Source organism: Micromesistius poutassou (genome assembly GCF_964030765.1).
Source record: "Micromesistius poutassou genome assembly, chromosome: 7".
Classification (NCBI taxonomy): Eukaryota; Metazoa; Chordata; class Actinopteri; order Gadiformes; family Gadidae; genus Micromesistius; species Micromesistius poutassou.
Window position 1 is genome coordinate 613,255 of NC_140277.1, and position 26,159 is coordinate 639,413.

At 48.4% G+C, this 26,159-nt stretch overlaps 2 protein-coding genes across 2 annotated transcripts in view; both read left to right on the forward strand.

Moving 5' to 3' along the window:
- dst (dystonin) overlaps window positions 1–26,159 on the forward strand; it is a 124,349-nt gene that overhangs the window by 36,661 nt on the left and 61,529 nt on the right. Inside the window, exons 14-38 of the mRNA XM_084470136.1 lie at window positions 357–450; window positions 582–736; window positions 858–1,293; window positions 1,417–1,545; window positions 1,941–2,018; window positions 2,159–2,320; window positions 2,631–2,735; window positions 3,976–4,071; window positions 4,178–4,303; window positions 4,723–4,875; window positions 5,508–5,662; window positions 6,378–6,504; window positions 7,156–7,342; window positions 7,875–8,032; window positions 8,693–8,871; window positions 9,356–9,494; window positions 10,065–10,258; window positions 10,446–10,608; window positions 10,817–10,900; window positions 10,997–11,104; window positions 11,209–11,307; window positions 17,815–17,961; window positions 18,589–18,677; window positions 19,427–19,535; window positions 20,177–26,068. Of these exons, the coding sequence (XP_084326262.1) occupies window positions 357–450; window positions 582–736; window positions 858–1,293; window positions 1,417–1,545; window positions 1,941–2,018; window positions 2,159–2,320; window positions 2,631–2,735; window positions 3,976–4,071; window positions 4,178–4,303; window positions 4,723–4,875; window positions 5,508–5,662; window positions 6,378–6,504; window positions 7,156–7,342; window positions 7,875–8,032; window positions 8,693–8,871; window positions 9,356–9,494; window positions 10,065–10,258; window positions 10,446–10,608; window positions 10,817–10,900; window positions 10,997–11,104; window positions 11,209–11,307; window positions 17,815–17,961; window positions 18,589–18,677; window positions 19,427–19,535; window positions 20,177–26,068 (9,364 nt within the window). The remainder of the gene's footprint in view (window positions 1–356; window positions 451–581; window positions 737–857; window positions 1,294–1,416; window positions 1,546–1,940; window positions 2,019–2,158; window positions 2,321–2,630; window positions 2,736–3,975; window positions 4,072–4,177; window positions 4,304–4,722; window positions 4,876–5,507; window positions 5,663–6,377; window positions 6,505–7,155; window positions 7,343–7,874; window positions 8,033–8,692; window positions 8,872–9,355; window positions 9,495–10,064; window positions 10,259–10,445; window positions 10,609–10,816; window positions 10,901–10,996; window positions 11,105–11,208; window positions 11,308–17,814; window positions 17,962–18,588; window positions 18,678–19,426; window positions 19,536–20,176; window positions 26,069–26,159) is intronic.
- Window positions 12,042–17,327, forward strand: LOC311350835 (uncharacterized protein; the record flags this gene model as incomplete). The annotated part of the gene is made up of 4 exons (XM_084470925.1): window positions 12,042–12,065; window positions 12,164–14,707; window positions 15,255–15,567; window positions 15,664–17,327. 4 exons carry the CDS (start codon window positions 12,042–12,044, stop codon window positions 17,325–17,327), a joined length of 4,545 nt encoding a protein of 1,514 aa, XP_084327051.1.

A 26,159-nucleotide genomic window follows, 5' to 3' on the forward strand; every position in this document is an offset into this window, starting at 1 on the left:
GCTCGCCATGGCTACGCCAGATCGATGGAGGGGTAGATAGAGAGAGACGGACGCGACAGTCGTGCGACCATGAACGGCAGCCTGGCATACCTCAGTGGGGTCTCGTCCGTTAGCAGCAGCACCCTGGCCAGCCTGGGCTCTGCGGAGAGCATGTACGCGGGCGGCGGGATGGAGCCCATGCTGTCCAGCAGCCCCTTCTTTCTCAATAACAACAGCCACTACGGATCAAGGTCAGCGGGGGGGGGCCCGCGGCTCACGGGAGATCCAGCTTGTCTGGGTTGTTGTTTTTTGCTGATCTGATTGCGAGGTGAGGCTAACCCTTGCTCTTTTTTTGTGTTTGTTTGTTTTGTTTCTAGGCTCGAGATGTTGCAGCAGATCGCCAACCGAGTGCAGCGAGACTGCGTGAGCGGCGAAGACAAGCTGTCGTTGGCCAGGACCGCCCTGCAGTCTGTGAGTCTCCGCTTCCAACGAAAAAACACACAAAACATGACCTGGTATTCGTTCGCCCCGTGGTGTTCATTCTTCGTGGGCTCTGGGAACCGATCCTTCTCTGTGTGTGTGTTTTCCCCGGGCCTCTGCAGGACGCTAAACGCCTGGAGGCAGGCATCCAGTTCCAGAACGAGGCTGAGATCGCCGGCTACCTCCTGGAGTGTGAGAACACTCTCCGGCAACAAGTGGTGGAAATCCAAATGCTCCTGGACGGGAAGTTCCCCTTCGCTGATCAACTCGTCCAGAGGTACGATGCTTTTTGCTGCATGCTTACTTGCACACATCCCCCCCCCCCCCCTGTGAAACACACCTTGAACCAGGAGACCTCATGCTCATCATCCCGTCACCTCCTCCCGTTTGACCACCAGAGTGTCCAAGCTACGGGACGACCTGCTCTCCCTGAGGACAGAGTGCTCGTCCGTGTACAACCAGGGCCGCACGCTGACCGCAGAGCAGACCAAGAGGATGATCTCGGGCATCAGCAACAGCCTCAACTTCACCCAGGACGCGAGCCCGGCCCTCAGCCCGGGCGGGGCCGCCGGCGCCGGGGCCACCTTCACCTCCTCCAGCCTGGGCCCCGCGCTGACCCCCGGGCTGCAGCCTCAGTCCATGCTCGGCTCCATGGGGGGCGACGGCGGCGGCGGCGGCGGCGGCGGCATGGAGCCCATGTCCCTCCAGTCTCTGAAGCACGCGCAGGTCCCCAAGCCCCTGGGCAAGTCATCGCTGCTGGATGCCGACATGACGGAGGAAGAGGCCAACATGAACTTCGTCCAGGACCTTCTCAACTGGGTGGAGGAGATGCAGGTGAGGCCGCCGTGGCTGCTTGCATGTCCCTGTGTCGGTGTTGTGGCGATTTTCTTTCGTCCTTAATTAAAAAGCAAGAGCAAAAGTATGTGATGGATGGAAACTGTTCTTGTGTCTCTGAAGGTGCAAGTGGACCGCGGGGAGTGGGGCACAGATTTGCCGAGTGTGGAAACGCAAATAGACAATTTCAAAAGTGTGCACAAAGCCATCGAAGACTTTCAGACGAGTATCAAGGAAGCCAGGACCAGCGAGGTGAGTTCTGTGCAGTGTCGGAAAGTCTCCTCTAATGGGCTGACGTAATGTGTGATAGAAGTGTCACATGTCGCACATCGCCGCTAGATCAGCACCCAGAGCACTTCCACACCCACGATGTTACGTGACGATGAGGGTTTTTTTTTTTTTTTTTTTTAAACTTTAATTTTTATTTGGATTTTTCATTTAAATACAATATTACACATTTCTTAGAAACCAGAAAGAAACGAAAAAATTATAATAAAATAATAAAGTACAATAAAATAAATAAAATACAGCTTATAGGTCCTTCCATTCAGTCACAATGCAGCAATTTATTCCCCCTGTTCAGTTGTTATTACTTGTGGTATCGTCCGACGATGAGGGTTTTAACCCTTTGTTTTGTTTTGTTTTAGTTTCAGATGACTCTTCCCCTCAAACACCGATATACAGAAAAACTCAACAACTTAGAGAGCAACTACGAGAAACTACTGGTGAGTTACCCATCGATGCTCTTTTTTAATCATTGCATCACGATTCATGCATTTGCATGAAACGCCCCCCAAACGTTAACGCCACCGCTCCGCTCCCGTCCGCGCCCGCCCGCCCGCCCGCCCGCCCGCCCGCCCGCCAGAACTGTTCGAGGAAGAGACAGACCAACCTGGAGAAGCTGCAGGACTTTGTGTCGCGGGCCACCCAGGAGCTCATCTGGCTGAACGAGAAGGAGGAGGAGGAAGTGGCCTTCGACTGGAGCGACCGCAACAGCAACATCGACAGCAAGCGGGACTACCACGCCGTAAGCTACCGTGACCCGCGCCGACCCCCATTTTGTAACCTTGTTTATGTTGCTACAGTGATAGGAGATTGAGGTGTCTGTGTGTGTGTGTGTGTGTGTGTGGGGGGGGGGGGGGGTTAACATGTTGAAGCACATCACACAGGATTTATCATGAGACATAAAACGAAACACATGGTGAAGTGTGGTTCCTCTAGGGCAGCAGCTGTCTATATTTAACACGGCTATTAAGCCAACTAATCTGACAGGAGGGAGTGTCTCTCTGGGTTTTTACGCTGGTATTAAGCGTCTGTGTTTGGTCCCCCGGGGGCAGGACCTGATGAGGGAGCTGGAGGAGAAGGAGGAGGCCATCAAGTCTGTGCAGGACAAGGCGGAGGGGCTGATGCTGGAGCAGCACCCCGCCAGGCCCACGATAGAGGTGGGGCCACGCCGGCGTCTCCTATTAGGGTGTGGTGTGGTGGTGCTGCCACCACCGCCACACCCACCAACTTCACCACCACCACCACCATACCCACCACTACCACCACCACCGCCACACCCACCACCACCACCACCACCGCCACACCCGCCAACATCACCACCACCACTACTACCATACCCACCACACCTACCACCGCCACACCCACCAACTTCACCACCACCACCACCATACCCACCACCACCACCACCACCACCATACCCACCACCACCACCACCACCACCATACCCACCACTACCACCACCACCGCCACACCCACCACCGCCACACCCACCGCCACACCCACCACCGCCACACCCACCAACATCACCACCACCACTACTACCATACCCACCACACCTACCACCACCATACCCACCACACCTACCACCACCATACCCACCACTACCACCACCACCGCCACACCCACCACCGCCACACCCACCACCGCCACACCCACCAACATCACCACCACCACTACTACCATACCCACCACACCTACCACCACCATACCCACCACTACCACCACCACCGCCACACCCACCACCGCCACACCCACCACCGCCACACCCACCACCGCCACACCCACCACCGCCACACCCACCACCACCATACCCACCAACATCACCACCACCACTACTACCATACCCACCACACCCACCACCGCCACACCCATCAACATCACCACCACCACTACTACCATACCCACCACCACCACCACCACCGCCACACCCACCACCGCCACACCCACCAACATCACCACCACCACTACTACCATACCCACCACCACCAACACCAACACCACCGCCACACCCACCAACACCACCACCACCAACACCACCGCCACACCCACCACCACCACCACCACCACCGCCACCGCCCCCCTGTCAGTGTTTTTGTTTTTTTGTAGCTGCTTGGTCTGTGGGCATAAGTGGTGCATTGTGTATTATAGTGTCCCTGTTTTAAAATGGGTTCTTGAATATAAATAATAGTTTCATATATGTTAGTGTAATAGTCAATGTATAATAGTGTGCCTGTTAAAAATGGGTCATTTAATTAATGTATTCATTGTAATTCTAATTAATTTAAAATATAATAGTATAATACGAAAAATAGTGAAACAAATCTCTCTTTTTTTTGACGGTGATTTCCTTGATTTAAATGTATAGTATTCATTCTGAATGCGCCGGTCTGTCTGCAGGCCTACCGGGCGGCCATGCAGACCCAGTGGAACTGGATCCTGCAGCTCTGCTCCTGCGTGGAGCAGCATCTCAAGGAGAACGCCGGCTACTTCGAGGTGGGCCACCGCCGCCGCCGCCGCCGCCGCCGCCGCCGCCTCCATCAGTCCTCCGTCAGAGCGGCCCGCTGCTTGCTAACGCGTTCTTCAATGCTCCTCCTTGCAGTTCTTCGGTGAGGCCAAGGAGTCCCTGGACTTCCTGAAGAACCTGCAGGACGCCATCCACAGGAAGTACGGCTGCGACCGCAACAGCAGCCTCCACAAGCTGGAGGACCTCGTCCAGGAGTCCATGGTAACGCAGAGGGCCCAGAGTGCATCATGGGAGCTTGTTGTTATGGCGACGTTGCCATATTGTGATGTTTGAGAGAGCTGTCGTAATGTTGACTCTTAAATCAACTCAAATATACCTTATCATGATGCTGTGTCACCTCCTGGTCTTTCATGAGAAACCCTGTGTTTCAAACACAACAATGTTGTGTTTGATAATGACAAATAATTTCACGATTAATTATTAAACAAAAACATAAAAAAGCTAATATTTCAACCCTCTTATGCTTCCCAAATAGAGGCGGTATGTATATATATATATATATATATATATATATATACAGTATATATATAAGTATGTAGTAGTAAGCTGGCGTTATTGGAGGCTGAGTGGCTGAAACGTTCCTAAACATACAGTAACAACGTTCCCCCCCCCCCTCCCAGGAGGAGAAGGAGCAGCTCCTGCAGTACTGTACCACGGTGGCCGGGCTGGTCGGCCGCTCCAAAGGCATCGTCCAGCTCCGCCCTCGCAACCCCGACAGCCCCGTCAGGTCCTCCATCCCGGTCAAGGCCATCTGCGACTACCGCCAGATCGAGGTAGGAGCTCCGTGCTCCATGACTGTATTGTTGTCAGTTGTGGGCACTGAGCTTTTTCTTGCCCTGGTGGGGGCTTATGTCAGGGGGCGTGTCATAAATATTAGGCCTGTTAAGCCCTTTGAGACTGTAATGGTGACTAAGGGCTATACTAATACATTTGAATTGAATTGAATTGAATGACTGCACTGTATTATATATGCTTGTTCTTCTATGGTGATCCACCTGCTGGTGAACATATACTAATAAGGAGTATAAGGGACAGGATACTCTTCATAAAGCGTTTGAGTCCCAACCAAAAGATACTGGGTTCGATCCCTGATGTCCTCAACCCTACCTATAGGCATCCTTGAGAAAGATACCCATCTCAATACACGTCAGTGTTTACGTTCAGTGTTAGGAAATGTCTTGTCTTTTATCTGTTGTGCCTGTGCACTTTATCTGTTCACCGTGGGATAGGGAGAAACGTCTTCCTCCATCTCCACTCCTTTGTATGTCTGCTACATGTGAAGTAACTGACAGTCAAGCTGCCTTTGACCTTGACCTTGACATGTCCGTCCCTGTGATACCCTCGCCTCGACTCCCTTCTCGACTGGGCCCTGAACCCGCTCCCCGGCGTGTTCTGTCCTCCCCAGATCACCATCTTTAAGGACGACGAGTGCGTCCTGGCCAGTAACTCCCACCGGGCCAAGTGGAAGGTCATCAACCCCGGGGGCAACGAGGCCATGGTGCCGTCGGTGTGCTTCTCCGTGCCCCCGCCCAACAAGGAGGCGGTGGAGATGGCCAGCAGGTACAGGAAAATGCAAAAGTGGCGGATGCGTTCTCGCTTTTTATTCCGCATTTAGACGAGCCTCCTTGGGGGGGGGGGAAATCTGCGTGCATACGGTGACGCAAAAAGTGTGTGAAATCCGACGTGTTTGTTGTGGTTTTGTTCCTGTTACTGCACACGGACGTGACGTAAACGCGTACGCGACGAGAGCCAGCGTGAGCGAGAGGGGTCTGGCTGCAGACTCATGGGAGCTCCACTGTACAACGGAAATACGTCACCTAACAGAACATTACAGCACCCTGATGTTTCTGCATTAGTTACGATCTATTTCACATACATGTAGCGGTCTTGTTATTGTTTAACGCTGTTTATGCATCTTGCTTCCTTATTCAAGTGAAGGTGACGTGTTTCCGTTCTAGTGGAGCTCCACTCCCCATGAGTCTGCAACCAGACACTCTTGGCGTGAGCCGATCAGAGCACTCTTTTCTGTTGTTAACCCTTTAGATGGAAATGCAACAGTTTCCCTCTAAAGGGTTTTTATGATTTCCACTCGGGAGGGTGGTTTCCCTTTTTTGCGTTTTTAAGCCCCGAAAACGGCGTTGCCGTCTAAACGAAAGGCACATCTGATCAAATATTTTGTCGTTTTCACCCGCAAGCGTCGTCGTGTAAACAGGGCCTCAATCTCTTCTTCTTCTTCTTCTTCTTCTTCTTCTTCTTAATGGTGTTTTCCCTGCAGGATCGAGCAGACGTACCAGAACGTTCTGTCCCTATGGCACCACGCCCACGTGAACATGAAGAGCGTCGTGTCCTGGCATTACCTCATGGCCGACATACGGGCCATCCGCAACTGGAACGTAGCTTCGGTACGTTGGAAACGAGGTTCATGTGCTGATGGTTGTCAGTATCTGAATCCTCACATGCTCTTCACCTGAGGCTAGAGTTAAAATAAGGGCAAGATCCTGAGTTGGGGATGACTTATTCATCGTACAAGGTTTATACAGTAATGGGGCCATAAAGGGGGGAATGTACCTGGCTATTGCCAGACCAAGCTCAATCGTAGAGTGCACGTTGGTCTGGGCAGGCTGCTGTCATTATCTTCAGCACACAGATCAGGCGTGATCAACGGGCCTAGTGCAAATTACTCTGTACGCAATTGGCTGCTTGCCGTCGCTTCCCTGACGTCATTGTGTTAAACCGGCCAATAGTGCGCCAGGGGGAAAAGCCAGCTTGGTGATTGGCTCCCGCAAAAACGCATTGGAAGCAGAAAGAAACGTATTGCTCTTCTCCAGGGCGAACTCAAATCGCCGGCAGAACACACACGTCTCTGCAGCAACAGTGTTCATTACATCACAATCCAAGAGGCCATGATCGTAGATGATGATTCACGCGATCGATAATCCATTAAACTAACTGCAGGAAAGGATGCAGCGAGCACGTCACTCCAGTGTCGAATCATTTAACACGCACTCACGCCCCTGTTCCCCGGTTCCCCCGGTTCCCCCGGTTCCCCGCAGGTCAAGACCCTGCTGTCAGGGGCCCACCAGCAGGAGGTGCTCAGCAACCTGGACTCCCACTTCGAGGAGTTCCTGGAGGACAGCGAGGAGTCGGAGGTGTTCACGGTGGCGGACCGCGCCCACTCGGAGCGCGAGGTGGAGGCCTGCAAGCAGTACTACGAGGAGCTGCTCCGCTCGGCAGAGAGAGGCAGGGCCCGGCTCTCTTCCCTTCTTGTCTTCTCCCCCACCGGTTCAGTGATTATGGAAGAGGGAGGGGAACGCATGCCTCTGAAAGCCGTTAAACCGCAGAGTTGATTCCATTAGGTTCAGATGGGTCTGGAGCCCTCCCGAGGCGCGGGCAGGCTGTACTGTGGCTGCGTCACAGTTGAGCTAAAGTATTGTTGTGGGAGAGCAGTGCCCCCTAGTGGTGGATTTCTGTGTGCATGGCCTGTGAAGCCCTTTGACGGCTATACAAAATGTAATTCATTAGACTTGACATAAATATAGACTATATAGCACTATAATATCATGTTTTTTAAATATAAAAATATTTATTTTTATATTCAAGGTTGAGGTAAATAATGGTATTATGTTATTTTCATTTATTAGTACATTTATACAAATACAAATGGGTGGGCACACATTTAATGAATGAAACGCACACTATCCAAATTCAATTTAACCAACATAATATCCACGTAGTATTCACGGCTTATTTCTTACTGGTTTACGTCTCCCAGAGGAGCACGAGGAGTCCCAGTACAACCACTACATCTCCGAGGTGCGCAACTTCCGCATGCACCTGGAGGCCCACGAGGAGCACCTGATCCGCAAGATCAGGACCCCGCTGGACCGGGACGACCTGGAGCAGAGCCTGCTGCGCATCACGGAGCAGGAGGTACGCACCTCCCACCACCGGCCTGAGAACCCAATAACCCTAGCGACGTGGTGTTCACTCCCTTCAAGGTGACACATCCTACCGCCAGAGTGTGAGCGGGGATTTAGCCGTCACGAGCCGTTTTGAAAATGTGCCCGCTTCTGACGTCACGGGTGGGCGTGGCCACCTAGATGCGTGCTGGATAGATCAGTCCACCAGCCTACCCGGTGGACTGTAGCAAGCGTCGCTCATCCATCCGTCACGCATCTAGGTGGGACACGCCCACCTGTGATGTCAGAAGCGGCACGTTTTCAAAACGGCTTGCAACGGCTAATCCCACTCTGGTGGTAGAATATGTGTCCCATTTAATGTATTTATCGACGTCATTCTAATCTGTGTCAATCAATCAATCGACTGTTGAGCACTTTTTGTTGCATAAACTGCCTTCAAAGGGAAAAAACAAAATACAAGAGCAATAAATAAAATGTGTTCACAATACCAACAATAGAATAAAAAACAGATCACAATCAAGGTGGTACATTTGAGAGGTACATTTATATAAGAAGACAAAGACGACACACTACTTTATCACAATGGAAGCATGCCAAAAAGTTATTTTCGGGGGATTTTGTTGAAAAACATCTTGAGGAATGGATGTCTGCGATGCCCCTCTCCTCACAGAAGAAGATGGGCGAGCTGGAGCAGCTGAAGGGGGACCTGGAGGTGATGAAGGAGAAGTGCGAGGTGTTCCTCAAGCAGGCGTCCACCTTCCCCTCGCTGCCCACGCTGTCCTCGGAGCTGCTGGTGCTGGTGCAGAACATGGGCCAGGTCTACTCCATGTCCTCCATCTTCATGGACAAGTAAGACGTCTGCAGAGCCGCGACCCCTGACCTGACCCCTGACCCCTGACCCCTGACCCCTGACCTGCATGCTGTTGGTGATCAGCCTCCCTAGGAGGTGTTCATCATTTAAAACATCATTGAAGTCGCCACACAGAATTGGGTCACAGCTGGGGACTGGGAAATGCAGAAGTTTGACACCTAAAAGAGAGTGGCTCGTTGCTAGAGTGATGCTACCCGTGATGGGGATTACCACAATCAATGTTATATACAGAACATTTAGTATTACATGCAGACAGTTGCAGTTAGCTGCCTACATGCCATGTCTGAAATTTGACCATTATATTGGAATTGTAAAAAAGGAATACTAGATGGATGAACAATATACACAGAGAAAGCTCATTCTCCGGCTCCTGGCTATGAGACTGTATTTCCTAGTTGACTACTGCGTGGTCGCTGTAGTGACCTCCTGACTAAAGGCGTCCCGCTCTTCCTTCCCACACAGACTGAAGACGGTGAGCTTGGTGGTGGAGAACAGCCAGAGGGCCGAGGCCCTCGTCAAAGTCTTTGAGTCCAAACTGTACGAGGAGGACGCCGTCAACTGCGACCTCAAGTCCATCGAGACGGTCATCAGCACACTCAAGGTACGACCATATTGATTTGTATTTTAAATTTTTTTTTTTTTTTTAATTGCGAAAAGCCAAGATTCTTCAACTTAAGGCCAAAGTATACTACTCCGTCTCCGTAATCTGTAATCCGACTCCGTAACTACGGAGACCCCTCGAGCCTTCCAAGTTCTCCGTCGGGATGTCGGATACGCAATCCGCCTGATCGATCTTACATGCTGACTACTAACCATGTAACCATCTAACCATGTAGTGTTGAAAATAAACTTCCAAAGCTTTTCAAATTTTATTTGGTGTTTTATTGGTTCTTAATGTGCAAAGTAAATAAGGTGCAAAGTGATTCCGGACATTTTGTTAGAGGACCAATCACAGCCCTTGCCGTCTCCGTCTGTCTCCGTCCGTCGACGGATAGTTAAACAATATTGGATCCGCACGTAGAGCTACGGAGAGGGTCTCCGACAGGGTCTCCGACGACGGAGCACTTTACGGAGTAGTATAAACCAGCCTTAAGTCCCCAAAACATCGACTTCGGTCGCATATTGCTATCGGTCGGCATGGCTCATTTTGTAACGGCTCTTGGTCTCCCAGCATTGGCGCTCAGAGATGGACGAGCAGCAGGAGGTGTTCCACGACATGGAGGACGAGCTGAAGAAGGCGCGCAGCATCAGCGAGCGCATGTTTAAGGTCCACAACGAGCGCGACTTTGACCTGGACTGGCACCGCGAGAAGGCCGACCAGCTCAGCGAGAGATGGCACAGCGTCCATTCCCAGATCGACAACAGGTCGGTGGTTTGGGTCTGGAGAACAGAACCTCCCGGTTGCGTTACGCTGCAATACACAACCTTTGGTAGTATGTGTTGATTGTTGTCAGCCTCACAACACGCTTTAGATAGAAGGGACTGCTAAATGACGGAATGTAAACGTACTGTATGTCTCCAAAACAGTAATCGTTATTATTTACGATTTAAGGCTTCGGGAACTGGAAAGCATCAGCAAGTCTCTGAAATACTACAAAGACTCGTTTGGCAGTTTGGACGAGTGGGTCAAAGACATGGAGGCCGCTCAGCTTAAAGCCCAGGAGAACCAACCCGAGGACAGCAAGGCTCTGGCTGAGCTGCTCAACACGCAGAAGGTAGGAACCGGGGGGGCTCTGATGGCATGGTTGACTATTCACACAGAAGAAGAGAGATGCAGTGAGGGCCGTAAGGGCATCGGTCTACCTGTAGGCCTCCCTGAGCAGGAGGCCTAACCTCTAGCGGATCAATGACACTGTGCACCTATAAGCACTGTAAGTTGCTATGCAATAATAATGAATCAGAACATGCTGTGTATTTCTTCAGGTTCTGGTGGCTGAAATTGAGCAAAAACAGAGCAGGATAACAGAATGCCAGAAGCACTCGGAGCAGTACTCCTCTGCTGTTAAAGTGAGTACTACTACGCAAAGTACCGCACGCGAGAGAATGTACCGCGCAGTCTCTCATCTTCTGACCCTGTTTCCCTACGTTTTGTCTTCATTCTAGGACTACGAACTTCAGCTGATGACCTACAGAGCCATGGTGGACTCCCAGCACAAATCGCCCCTGAAGAAACGCAGGCTGCAGAACTCCTCCGACGCCATCCAGCAGGAGGTGAGACGCGGCCCGTTCAGCGCCACTGCGTCCCCGTGGCTCGAGCCCTTCAAGCTAAAACGTTTGGCGCTTCTTTTGTTTTGTTTCTTCTTCTCACCCGACAGTTCATGGACCTGCGAACGCGCTACACCGCTTTGGTCACGCTCATGACCCAGTGTGTGAAGTTCGCCAGCGAGACGCTGAGAAGGGCAGAGGAAGAGGAGGTGAGGCTGCTTTCTTTTTTACAGTTGAATGAGCCGGGCTGCGGGGGTTCGTACCGTACAAGAGCATCCCGTATTGACGTTGATACGGGATCAGTTGCTCAAACCTCGGTTAGGTGGCTGTGGCTGTATTTTGTCTTTGAATGCTTCTGTGATTTTCTTATTCTACAGTTTTCCTATGTTCACTTCACAGTTCATATGGTCGTGCTCCCATACACATTTCACGACATAGAAGTTCACCTTTTAAAGGGTTACTAACTGTTTGACTGACAGCTGTGTAAGTATAAGTGTAATGGCATGTAATGGGAAACAAATATATTGGTTTAGATAACATACCCTTAAAACAAAGCAAAACTTTTTTTAAGATAAATAAATACATTTAAATGTGAAATAACAACTGATGTGTGATACAGCCAATCCATTTTATAACTTGACCTGCAATACAATTCACACTTCTATCAGCATGTTTCTGAAAAAGCTATATTGCTTTAATAAATAACAAACATCACATCCAGAGATGTGATGGGCTTGCGCATCGATAATTCGGATATTTCAAGCTTGCATGGAAGTTCTATTTTCTCTCCTTCCAACTACACAGCAGAGTCTCAGGATTTTGGAGTTTTCAAGGGATCACCCCGAGACATCATCGATACTCAAAACGATCACTCATGTTTATATTGTCAGTTCAACGTTGTATTACGTTGAACTGAATCCGAAATCTCCCGAGACCCTGCTTCATGGCCTCTAGCCTGCTGGTGATGGTTTGGATGCTGCTGCCAGCACATCTTTTCTCCTCCATCATGTTCTTTTAACCAATGAACATAAGAATCGCGCATTAACTTATTTTTTTGCGTTCTAGAGCATAAAGGCTCTTGAACGAGCAGAGAGCACAAAATGGACGGAGAACGTTGAGCTTCAAAAGGCCGCAGGTGAACAGGAGATTAGCCAACTCCAACGACGGGTACAGGAGCTAGAGGCCAGCCTGACAGAGAGACAGACCCGGCTAGGGGAGTTGGAAGGAGAGGTGGAAACTCAAAAACGAACAATAGAGGATCTCAGTCTTGAAAGATCAATGCTGGAGGACAAGACTTTCCAATATCTGGCAGAACTGGAAAAAAACGCAAAAGGCAAAGCGGCGATCGAGGAGGAGCTGGGTCGAGCACGGCAGTTGAACCAAGAATCAGAGGCCAAGCGGACGTCTCTGGAGGAGAGCCTCATTGACATGAGGAAGATCATAGACGAGTGCACCTCCCAGAAGATAGAGGACGATCGCAGAAAGATTGTTAATAGTAGCGCCTTAGAGTCGTCAGCAACTGGAGTATGTAACGCTGAGCCGGTAACCAGTGAAGAGGCTGGGTCCGACGACCTGCGCCGTGAAATCGAAGGGCTCACCAAGGATAAACAGCAAGCAGAAACAAAGGTGGAGAAACTGAGGTCTGAACTCGACGCAGAGGTCCGACGGAGAAACGTGGCGGAGAAAGACGCAAAGCGGTACGGAGGGTTGTTGGAGGAACGCGACACCGAACTAAAGAAACTCCGGGGTGACATGGAGTCTGAGAGGAACAGCATGAAGCGGCAGTCAGAGGAGCTCCGGCAGGAAACAGAGGACATGAAGAAGTCCATCCATCTGTTCCAGGACCAGATCAAGGGCCTACAGAGGGAGAAGTCTTCACTGGAACAGAAAACTGTTTTCCACACCACCGAGGTAGAAGGCCTCAAAGAGCAGTTGAAGATCAACCGCGGGAAAATATCTAGGCTTAACTCAGTGGAGCAGGAGTATGATGACAAAATGCAGAGCTTGGAGGAGGAGTTATCTGCCAAACAGCTAGTAATAGATCAGCTTAAAGCGAGGTGCAGTGAGTTGACAAGAATGAAAATGTCCTTGGACAATGATCTCAAGGGTCTTCAGATTAATACAGATTCGTTGCAGCAGGACAAAGCACACTATGAGCAAAGGATTAAGTCTGCGAAAGCTGATGTAGAAAGTTGGAAAGAGCAGCTTCAAAAAGCTACAGAAGACAATTTTATCACAAAGAAAGCTGAGCAAATCTTACAACACAAGTGCAAGAATATGGAAGCCGAGCTAGAGAGGAGTACTTATCTAACCTCACAGTTGCAGAAGGAAATTGAGGAGTTTAAAACAATAAATGTGGAAATGGAAAGGAATATGAAACAGGTAAAAGCTGAACTTGATAAGGTAAAGGTGGACCTTGGAAGCAAGGACCAGCAAGTACAGATTTATAAGACCCAGGTAGAGGGAACCAAATCCCAGGTTAAAATAATTGAGGATGAGCTGCTTAAAAAATCCCAGTCCTCTCATGAGCTTCAGATTAAACTCAGCTGTTACAACGAGGAGGCAAAGACTATCGCTCAGCTGCAAGAGCATGTCACCAACTATCAGAACGAAATAAGGAAACTGAAGTCGGAGCTCAACTCGTCCACTGCCGAGATAAATACGTCCCAGCAGAAAAGCTGTGAACTAAAGTCAGAAGTGAACGAATTAAACACAATGCTGAAGACAAGGACTGCAGAGCTGCAGAGAGAATCAACACAGAGTCAGAACTATCTGGCTAAAGTGAAGTTATTAGAGACTGAGCTTCTGAAATGTCAGCAGACTATTAAAGGGATAACTGGCAGTTCAGAGAAAATGGAGGCACAGCTTAAGAGGGATATCAACACTCTTCAGGGTGACAAGAGGACAGCCGACCAGAAGCTGAGCAAGTTCAAATTAGAAATTGAACAACTAAACTTTGACCTTAAAAGAACCAAAGATGAGTTGGCCAAAGAGACGTTGGACAAAAGGCAGAAGCACTCTAGATTAATCGAGATGGAGACCGAGCTTCAGAATAATAAGATGATAGCCAAACAGACATTATCCGGTTTTAATACGTCCTCAGAAGGTTTGAAGAAGGAGATAACAGCACTTCAGAGAGACAGGGCTGAGGCCCAGGAGAAGAGTCGCTCAATGGGGTCAGAGATCAGGGAGTTGAAGGAAAAGCTGGACAGAGCTCAGGACGAAGCCAAAGTAAAACACAATGAAGGCTCACTGCTCAAAGGTAGGTGCAAACAGATGGAAGAGCAGCTGGACAACTGTAAGAAAATGTTAGATGAGTTGAAAAGCAAACTAGAACTTCAGAAGTCAGGCTTTGAGAGACAGCTGCTCTTAGCGCAGACTGAAATGCAGCAAAAGATTGTTTTGCAGCAAACTGAACTGAAAATGATATCGAGCCAAGGATCAACTGACAAATCCTTCAATCAGAATACAGAAAAGTCAAAGCAAGAAACTCAACTACAGTTTCTCCAGGTGAAAATTGAAATGGACAAACTACAGCAGGAAAGAGCTGTTCTGAGCTGCGATCTCCTCAAGGCTCAGTCTCAGATCGCCGTGTTAGAAGGCGAAAAAGTACAACTTAAGTCAAAGATAAGTCAACTGGAAAGCCAAAAATGTGTTTGCTCGAAGGAAATGGAACCCTTTAAGCAGAGGTTGCTGGAGAGTGAGAAAAAGGTGAGGATAAAAGAAGAGGAAGCAAGATCTCTCAAAGAACAGATCTCTTGCTTTGTCAAGGAGGTGGCGAGCCTTGAGGAAAAGCTTTGGGAGCTTGAGTCTCTGATAACGATGGAAAACAGACACAAGGACGAGCAAAAAAAGAGAGAGGTGGATCAACCTGGGGCCAAAGACAACATGGCTTCCACATTGCTCTCCAAACGGACAATTATACAGACGAGCGAGACCACCTCACACCTAGGTGGAAGACATGAGCCAGAGGGGGACGAAGCAATGAAAAACAGAGGGAATTCAGAGGTATAACTGACTTAAATTATGCACAATATCACAATGTTAATGAAAAATAAATATATATTCAAACACATATAACCATTTAATTTCACTGTTACTGGTTCATTTGTTCCATGTCGATTTTAATTTATAAATTTTTTTGTCATGTTCACAGATTTCAACACAGAAGAAAGGAAATATAAAAGAGGGTATGAATACCACCAAAGACGGCAAAATGGACATCACATTCCATGAGCATGTGAAGAACACTTTGAGCAGTGCTAGTCAAATGACCACACCCCAACAGAAAGACCCGCACAGTGACCCTCAAGTCACACAAGACACAAAAGGCAAAACGGAGCATCAGTCGACCATCGCAACCAACCTTTACAAGTCTCTCATCGGAGGCCAAGACACCGTCACCGAGTTATCTAGAGGGGCCAACAGAATGTCGGAGCAGTCCGATAAGAAGCCAGCTAAAGAATATTGTACGATACATAAGGAAATCAAATGTTCAACATACACGACCGATACAAAAGACAGTGTGGCGCGTCTTATCACCTGGACCTCCGTCAACCTCCCAGGGCTCAAAGGCGGTATCAGCATTGACCAGTTGATCAAAGCTAAGCTGTTGGACCAAGACGTCTTGCATAGGTTAGAAATTGGACTCACCACAGTGGAAGAAGTTCAAGTGACTATTGCCAAGTTCCTCAGCCAGCCAAAATACATTGCTGGACTTTACCTGGAGTCAAATAAGAAAAAGATCTCCTTCTTGAAAGCTGCTGAGAAAGGCATCTTAGCCAAGGCCAACGCCATTGAGTTTTTAGAAGCGCAGGCTGCCACAGGTAGTAGCATGAGCTTAGCTGCAGGTAAACCCCAGTCATTTGAGGACGCCCTGGAAAATGGGCACCTAGACGGACTTCTTAAGGAAAAACTTAGACACGCACATTTAGCATTTAGTGGCTACCTCCACGGAGACAAGACACTGTCCGTGTTCAAGGCCATCGAAGCCAGACTTGTCGACCGGTGTAAAGGAAACTCCTTCCTTGAGGTCCAGATAGCGGCTGGAGGGCTGGTGAACCCAGAGTTAGGGGTCAGAGTTCCTGCTGACATCGCAGTTGACCGGGGACTGTTGACCAAAGCCACCCTGCAGAGTTTGTACGAACCCGTCACCAATCCCAAAAAGTTCTACAACCCCGGCACCAAGCAGAAGGCGTACTACGGGGAACTGCTGAGCATGTGTGTTTACGACGTCGACGAAGGCGTCTATCTCCTTCCGTTCGGGGACGCGAGTCCGTCCGGCACGTCTCCCACTGGAGCCCGTCAAGTGTCCGTCATCAGCAGCCACAGGGGCACAGAGATGTCCGCGTACGAAGCCTACAAGGGGAAGCACATCAGCCAGGTGACCTATCTGTTCCTGTCGCGACGAGAAGGCGAATGGGTGGAAGAATCGAGCGTCGACAACAACGGTGGCACGAGACACATCCTCACGGACGGCAAAAGCGGAAGACAGATTTGTATCCAGACCGCCGTAAGTCAGGGGTACCTGGAGGCGACGGAAGTCGCGAGCTATCGCAGTGGGAGTCTGAGCATCTACGAGCTGGTGGACCTCATTTACTCCAGGATGAGGGTGGTGGAGGACGTGAACAGCCCCATCGCGGGTCTATGGGATGCCACGCAGAAGAAGCGCTTCTCAGTCTTCCAGGCCATGCAGCAGAACCTCGTGGACCGCGTCACGGCGCTGAGGCTGCTGGAGGCGCAGGTCTGCACCGGGGGCATCCTGGACCCCGCGTCCGGGGAGAAGGCCACGCTGAAAGAGGCTCTGGGCCGGGGGCTCCTGGACCAGTCGTTCGCCCTGCAGCTCCCGCTGTACGAGCAGGCCTACCAAGGCGTCGTCCAACCCAAGACAGGAAGGAGGATCTCTGTGGCTCAGGCCATCCAGGAGGGTGTCTTCCCTAAAGACATAGGTCTGCGCTGCCTGGAGTTCCAGCTGCTGACCGGGGGGCTGATCAACCCTGAGACCCAGAGCAGGATCTCCCTCGAGGAGGTCACGAGGCACGGCTTTCTGGACAAACGCACGCTGGACTCACTCAAAGATCCAAAGTCCTTCAGTAAATCCATCATTTGCCCTAAGACCAGAAGAGTCATCTCCTTCATGGAGGCTCTGGAGAGAAGTTTCCATGACTACCACACGGGGCTTAGGTTACTGGAGGCTGTGAGGCCCAATTGGAATTATCGCTACATGTAAATAGGCTGTTCTCTTTAGGAATTGTGTGGTGTAGAGCGTCTGATCACGTCTTTACCTGGTTGGTTTAAGGGGTCTTATAGGTTTTATACATTTGATGTGACATGACCATGCACAATGTTCTGACATGTTGAAATGCAGTGATGCATATTGAGACCAAGCAAACATTTGGAATCATATGGGTTAACATTTTTTCTAAATAAATACTGGGATAAAAAACACAAATAAAAATCCTTTATGATGAATATTATTATAATTTTTGTTTGTATTTCATACAAATCTATGGTTTTATTAAAAAAATATTCAGAACATAAAGGCATGAGATTAAAGCTATCCAGTTATTGGTATCTGCTTCTGAAAACTGAGTCAGGAATAGATTGTTGTATAAGGTTGTCCTAACATCCCCATTTCCATCGCTGTGCTGGGTTCTAATGAACAGGTTGAAAACACCAACCTTTAAAGAAAACCTTTTAATCTGTTAATATCCTAGAGATCGGCTGATGAGGAGAAGAAGGAACATGGGGATAAAGTTAGCAATCTGTTGCACTGGATGTCCGATGTGAAACAAGGCCTGAGCAATGAAGGCAAAGATATGACCGATGGTAACGCAAACACAGAGGCGTCTAATAAGCCACAGGTAAACAGTTTGTGGGATCCCCTTACGTCACTCATGAGTTGTTCTGTATCATGCCAGTCATTTCATTCATTCATACATACATGAATAAATAAATAATATGTACATGCACTAAGTATACACAACAGCTTATGAACTAAATATAGTAAATCATAATCATTTTGAGCTTCAGGTACACAATATTTAGATTTTCTTGATTCCCATAGTTTTAACTTAATATTTATTGACTTGCATCTTATAGATGCCCAGCCTGAATAGGCTTATAAGACGACCTACATTTCATCATTTATTTTCGATTAACTTACTTTTTGAGCTGAATTAAACGTACAACGTTGTTCAGATATTGCTAATGAATGACATTATAGTAAAACACAAATCCAGGTTGCTATTACATGTAACTTAAGATAAGGCCATAGCATAAACACATTTCAGATTTCTATATTTCCAATGTTGGATATTTAATCAAATGTTAGAACAAAATACATACAAAGTTGTGTCCACCAAGTTACCCTAATCTCACTATTTAGCCAATAGCAAGTATCATCTGTGTACAGCCATCTGTCTTATCATTAACGTATAAGTGTGTGTGTTGGTAACACTATAGTTAACACATGATCATCATTATTTTAGGTTTCCATCGAGGAGATGGTCACCAAAAAGGAACAAATCGCAGAAGCCTTGAGGGCAACTCAAATGATGTTGAATAAACACAGTGACAAGTAAGCTACATCCGTTACACCTTTTGACACACAACATTGTGTGTCATTGTGTGTAGGTATTTAGTGGCATCTAGCGGAACAGACTGAAATGCAATGCAAATATCTTCCAATTTGTGTATGATCTCAGGATAATAAGAACCTCTTTAACGAAATAGAAATGATTCAACTCAATGAACCTCACTCGGCTACGCAATGCTGGCACGGATGGTGACATCCTTTTGGAAGTACCTGCTGGCCCCTTACACAATACAGGCCAGTACAGGCCAATGTTGCTTCTCCCACAAAATGGGAAGTGAGAGGTGAAGGGGGGGGTGGGGGGGTTTGAGTTGGTTGCAATCTGCAACCTCACCGCTAGATGCCAATAGATCCTACACACTGCAAATTTAAAGGTCCCATGACATGCAGGTCCCAGGTCCCATGACATGCATGACAGACAAGCAACAGGTGTTGTGTGATTAGCCATTACAAGCCGTACAATCTGTGTGTTATGACAACACAGGAGGGAGTGTCCACCTAGATGTGTGACGGATAGATGAGCAACGTTTGCTACAGTCCACTGGGTAGGCTGGTAGACTGATCTATCCAGCACATATCTAGGTGGACACGCCCACCCGTGATGTCATAACAGACAGATTTTCAAAACGGCATGTAACGGCTAATCACACCACACCTGGTGGCATGTCATGGGAAAGTCATCTGCTTGAATCAGGCCTCCTCTTATCCCACCACTTTCTCTTCAACTTCCACAGAATGTCGGAGGAGGAGAGGCAGAAAGCCCAGGAACAGCTGATGGCTCTCAGCCAGGCCTACTGCGACCTATCCCAGCAGTGTGCAGATCAGATGCCCTCCACAGACCAGGTTGGCTAATAGGCTGGTCCCCTTAATCCCCACCCCCTCACCAACAGGCCTGTTATTGTGTTTGTCTCACAGCTGGCACCCACTGTCAAATCGCATGACTAACCTTTGCCTCTATGACCTTATTCCTAGCAGGCTGTGAAAAGGTTCTCTTGTTTTGTCACTGTTGGTTTGTTGTTATTGTGTGTACTGGAACGCTGCAGAATATCGACTACTACAGGATGTGGTTTGATAAGGAGTATGGAGTATGCTGTAAACATGCTTAGCTAGTTCCCACGTCACGCTGACTTTTCAAACCTCAATCACCACTGAAACCATGCGCTTGAAATGTCCAGCCCCAACGGAAACCGATAATCCCTCCTCATGTGAAGCTTGTCTGTTCTGAGAGATGCCGTGTGTTAAGACCTTCACCGATGCATGACAGCTTCAATGTGTTGTTGTGTCGTGCTTTAATGTTGTACTGCTGTCAAAGCCTGCTCTTTCGCCTATGATCTCCTAACATGCACATGTGTGTCGAATGGTGAGTAAAACCTTTTTGCCTTGCCTCTTGAGAACCAATACATCATGCAATTTGAATTTCTACATACATTTCTAAATGTGTTTGATGCTATTATAATTCTCTCTGGCATTTTTTTCTTTAACAGGATTTTGAAGTTCAAAACTGGGACGAGTTCACTGCCCAGAGTGGCCGAAATGATCAGGCCAATAGCGTTCTTCAGGTGGCCTGGCCTGTAAACTCTGGTGTCAATGGTTCCAACCTAGAGGTGTGTCCAGATGTAAACCGTGCCCTGAAACAGGACGCTAGGTACAACACACACCTCGACCAAAGCCCTGATCTGAACAACGAAGACAAGGCTAACATGAGTCTTCCACCTCCCTCCTCTGTACCCCTGACAACACAATCCACACTCAGGGAGGGCGGAGGGAAGGGATCAGAGCAGCTGCTCATTAACAGGATAGACTTCCAGCGCGTAGGAGACGAGTTGAACATGTGCTGTACTGGTGGCGACACAGTGACCGCAGAGAGGGCATATCGGTCAAGCTTGTTCCCCGCTACTGTCGATACAAACCTTCTAGAGACCCCACAACTGCAAAGGTCTGAGGAGAGTAGTGCAGGGTATAAGGAACGAGGGATCGAGGCTTCACACACATCATTCACACCGGAGCATATTAAGATGCTGTTTGCGGATGGAAATACCTCGGCAAAATTGCTTATAGGGAAGGGTGTGGGGCAGAGTCTGCATACAGATGCTGGCTTGCTAGATAATGAGGGAATGGCAGTGGATGAAGCTGTCGATTCGATGAGGCATAGTACTACACTCATTGTGCTGGAAAAACAGAAGGGTTTCACAGGACTTTTACTTCCTAGCGCAGATGAAATCACCACCATGTCGTCCTGGTCTGAGCACAAACAAACTGACTGTGACTACAGCAGCACGCTGCTCAGAGATCGGCCAAAGATAGCAGCTTTTTACGTACCAGAAAACGATGAGGTGGTGGACATCGATTCTGCCGCTAAGTTGGGTTTCATTGACCATCACACAGCAGAGTTGTTGAAATCGATAGAATTTCCAGCAGCATTGCCCGATATCGAACAGCTCAATGCCAAATTTTCCTCCTGGCTCATGCTAAGAGAACTCACCCTTGATGGATGCCATCGCGCCTCAGGCAATCTAGAGTCCAGTGGTGGACGTCCAAGCACTCCATCTCCTTCAGAGATGAGGCAGTTACTCACCTCATACCTCATGATGAACAGTTACCTGGACACAAAGTCAGAGCAAAGGCTGGTGGTTCTCGATAGACGCTTGACCAACATGGTTGAGCATTTCGTTGAAGACTTAGGCTTTGGTGAATCACAGGAACCCACATGTTCCTCTCATGATTCTGATGTTTATGACGTTTCACGGCAGGGAGATTTCGAGACTGACAGAGAGAACTGTACAGAGCCGCGGGAGTTTCTGCACATTGATGAGGAGGACACAAATTATTTATCGAGAAACCTGCTCGCATTTAAGTCACATGCTACTGTCACCTTGGGAAGCGATGTTAGCTTTGACCAAGCACAATTCAGTCATGCTGAGGGCGCTGAATATAATGCTTATGAGAACACTTTTTGCGTCTCTATAGAATCCGATTCATTTGATAAGGACAACGATTACACACATTCTAGTGAATTTGATATGAGGTTAGAGGAAACACAGTTAACACATGTGGAGGTCACCGAATATAATGCTGACGACAACACTGTGTGTGTTTCTACAGAATACATTTCATTTGAAGAGGACAGAGATTACACAGATTCTACTGAATTTGATATGAGCTTAGACGAAACACAGTTAACACATGTGGAGGTCGCCGAATATAATGCGGGCGACAACACACTGTGTATTTCTACAGAATACATTTCATTTGAAAATAGCACCCATAATACACATTCCTCTGAATTTGAAGGTGTAAATATGCAATATTATTTGGGCACTGAACACAAAAGAGATAACTATGAAGGGATTGAAATTCCAATGCTTTCTGAGACTTCCAACTTCCCCACTTCTCATTCACTGTCAATCAAAAATAACTCAAAAAGTTATTCAGTTGCTGTAAATTCATCTGATGAAGCACAGTTTGACTTCAATCCTAACTCACTGTGTATCGGGTCAGGACATACAACTGATATAAGCACAGAACCCTCATGCTTCCAACAAGTGCCAGAATACACACTGACAATGACACACGATAATGCCCTTTCTCTTGAAAAAGCCCAAGTAGAGCAAAGGGACGTATTATATACCACATCTGTGGATCATCATAGCCCAGAGAGACCTGTGTTTAATGAGCAGGCGTCTGGCTCACTTGTTCTGCAGCCATCTGGAGAGGAGCAGAGAGCAGACGAGAAAGGCCCATTGTCAGTCCTCAAACAATCAGTGCCAAGTGGCTCAGAGTCCTCTTATGATCCTTTGCATATAAATAACCCACGGAGCCTTCTGGGTAGTGGGTCTGATATAAACTCCAATTGCCCGGTCACCATGAGCAGCAATTTGGCATTCAAGGACGTCAGTGAGCGAGTAACTACGGTCATGCCTCACTCGGACCTGACGCACAGAGCTATCATTCACCCTGAAGAAAGTGGTTGTGATTTCACATGTATTCAGCCAATCCCAGGGCTCATCAGTGGGCGTGGTGAGGAGAGCTCCTTGCAGCAATTCACTGAGAGCAAGGTGGCTGTCATGATGCTTGATGTCCCCGATGAACAGATCGATGGGGAAGGTTTAGAGAGTAGAAGTGAACGTGCAGAATGGAGGTCAGTAGGAAAGGCAGGAGAAATTAACCATCATCCACATCCTGTACTCCCCTCATTCATTAGTCACGGGCCTGCTGGCACTCAGATGATCTCAGCCGTCTCCTGGAATCAGGTTACAGAAGCCAGTCTGTTTCCTCACTATGACGGAGCACTTGCACCGAGGGCAGATTTGGTCAGTCAGGAAATGATCCATAGACAGCTCACGCATACGATCAATCAATATGAAACCACAAGCCAAGATCACGCTCAACCAACCTTGTCACCGGTGCCTGATCAGACCGGCAGAGCCTTTGACTGCAGCATTGAGTCACCACTGGCACATGAATATACCACTCTGGCCAATCTGTGTTGTGAAGGCGACGGCTCACCTGTCGATAGAGATTTTCTGACAGACAGGGGTTGTTACGGCCTTCCTGGCAATCCTATGGTTAGTCCTTTGCATAGTGACTCAGGCATGTCCTCATCGCACAGCGATGTGTTGTCCGAGGAGAGTAAAACGGAAAATGTGTCTGTGAGCCTCACTCCGTCATCGTTGATTAGTGAGCACAGTCAGGCTAGGGATGACTCATTGCCCAGGGATGTGTTTGGAAGTGCAGTTAGCTCATGCTCTGCGTCCAGGGGCGATGATGAGAGGGTGATCACAGGAGCCAGCCATGAAATGACATACCCTCAACAGCCGTTCGGTTCTCAAGGAAATTGTGCCGTTGAAATTAAGCCGACGTCTTCTGCATCGCAGGCTGGTTTAGGTGATACAGGATGCATTCAAGCAGGTGCCAATTCTAACAACAGGTTGGAGTCGGATTTCATTGCTGCGGACGTAGTTGAATTAGGCAGGGATATTGGCAGGCAAACTTCCTTAGACGAACAGCATGGCCAAAGTTTGACCATGACTAATGATGGCATGCCGGTCTGTTTGTCTGCTGATCCAGATACCATAGAAACACATATGAATGGACTCAATGACACTACAATGAAAATAGATTGCTGTTCAAACAAAACCCTAAGTGCAGACGTCAAATTAAATGATAAGCAAACAAGTTCACAAATGGATATTTCAGCAGATGGAAAGATATGCAGCGATTTTACTTTTGCAGAGAATCCCACTGCATTTTCTGGTGGTTTATCAGACTCGCCTACTTTGTCAGACAAAGCCCTTCTTTCTGATGTTGTGAAGCCTATTCATGACAAGCTAGAGGACCTTGGTCTAGAGGAGGCCCATTTAGATCCCTTACAAAACGTCAGCACACCTGTTGAAGGTGGTACAGATGATGATGATGTTACTGCCGATGCCTTGCAGAAGACTAACACACAGCATGATGGGCAGTGTACAGACCAGGCTAATGTAGATAAAGTGGCTGTTAAAGGGGTCAACATAGATGCCTTACAAAAGCCTAGCACACAACATGGAGGAGCAGAGGTAGACACAGTTAAAGTTGATGTCTTGCAAGGGACTTACACACAACAGGATGGGAGGGGTACTGAGCAAGTTATGGTCGATGCCTCAGAAGAACCCAACACAGAACATGAAGGCGGGGGTGTAAACGGGTTAAACATTGATAAGGGTGCAGAAGGGGGTCATGCAGATACCTTACAAGAACCTAACAAAAACCACGAGGAAAGGTGTGCAGATCAGATGCATGATGACAAAGGGGCTATTATGAATGGAGGTGCTTTACAGAAAGCCAACACACACGATGAAGGGGATACAGATAGGTTTAATGTTGATGAGGGGGTTGTGAAAGAGGTAGGCAGAGATGGAGAGTGTATTGAGGAAGTCAATGTAGATCCGTTAGAGAAACCCGACACACAACGTGAAGCAGCAGGTGTGAAAGGGCTTAATGTTGACATCTTGCAAGAGACTTCCTCACCACATATGGAAGGGGATGCAGAGGGGGTTTGCGTAGGTGCCTTACAAGAACCCAAAAGTCAATCTTGTCAAGGGGATACAGAACAGGTTAACATAGCTGATGGGGCTATTGAAGGGGTTAACATAGATGTCTTAACAGAGCCCGAGCCACAACACCAAGAAGGGGGCAAAGATAGGATAAATGTTGCTGAAATGTCTATGGAAGTGATGGGCCTGAATGGAAAGTGTATTGAAGAGGTCACCATTGATGCCTTACTAAAGCCCAGCCTACAAAAAGGAGAATCAGGGATAGATGGGGTCAACGTAGATGTCACGCAAGGGACTCACACACATGACGAAGTGCTTACCGAGCAGTTTAAGGTAGATGCCTTACAAAAGACCAACACATACTATGAAGAAGGGGTTAACAGTGATGAAGGGGGCATTGAAGGGCAAGAGCTGAATGTTGAAGTCTCAGGAAAGAACACAACACAACGTGAAAAAGGGGGTCTTAATGCAGAGTCTATTGAAGAGGTCCACATAGATACCTTAGAAGGGGGAGTTAAAGTTGATGGGAAAGAGACTAGCACACCACACGATGAAGGGGGTACAGTAGGGATTTACATTGATGCCTTACAAAAGCCCGGGACACAACTTGTTGAAGGGGGTGTAAAAGAAGTCAACTGTGATGAAGGGGGAATAGAAACGGTTAATGTGGATGAAAGGGCTGTTGTAGAGGCTTCACTAAGGCCCAATACCCCAATTGAAGAACGGGGTTCGGAGACGTTGATGGCTGACACACATCATGCACATGGAGGTACAGAGGAGTCTATGGTAGATGACTTGCAAGACGCCACCACAGAAGAGGACAGAGGTGGTGTCACTGAGGACCGGGACACTATGACACGGTGGTCAGACATGGTGTTAGCTACCGAAGACGAAACCCTTGACAGCCTTCAAAGCAGTGGTGCAGACCATCTTGTAAAATGGCGCGACCAATTCGATCTGAGTGCAACCGCACAGGAGTTGGGACACCTAGACTGCGGGACTGAAGAAGAACTCTGTGAAGACTCTGACATGAACCAGCCTCTTGACATTGGGAGCCTCCAGTCTAAACTGCTCCAGGTTCTGCAGAATGTGCCGGATAGCCAGGATCAGTCTGTGCTCAAGGGAGTGATAGAGAGCCTGGGTATGGGCTCTGACTCCCAGGAGGATAGGTGGCACACCCTGGACAGCATCAAGGAAGAGAGCTCAGAGGAGGAGAACGAGGAGGAGAATGACCCGGCGAGCAAAGACGCGAGTCTCCATCTCAATACCGAGCTCTGTCATCCACTTCCTGCCCAGACCTCTTCTGAAGTCACCGGCGATGGGGATGACGAGCGGAACAATTTGGTGATCCATTTGTTTTTGTTTTTTTCTGTACACAACAATTTAGCATTCAAAAATGTTTGTGAAACATCCATATCACTGACTTTATCTCCTG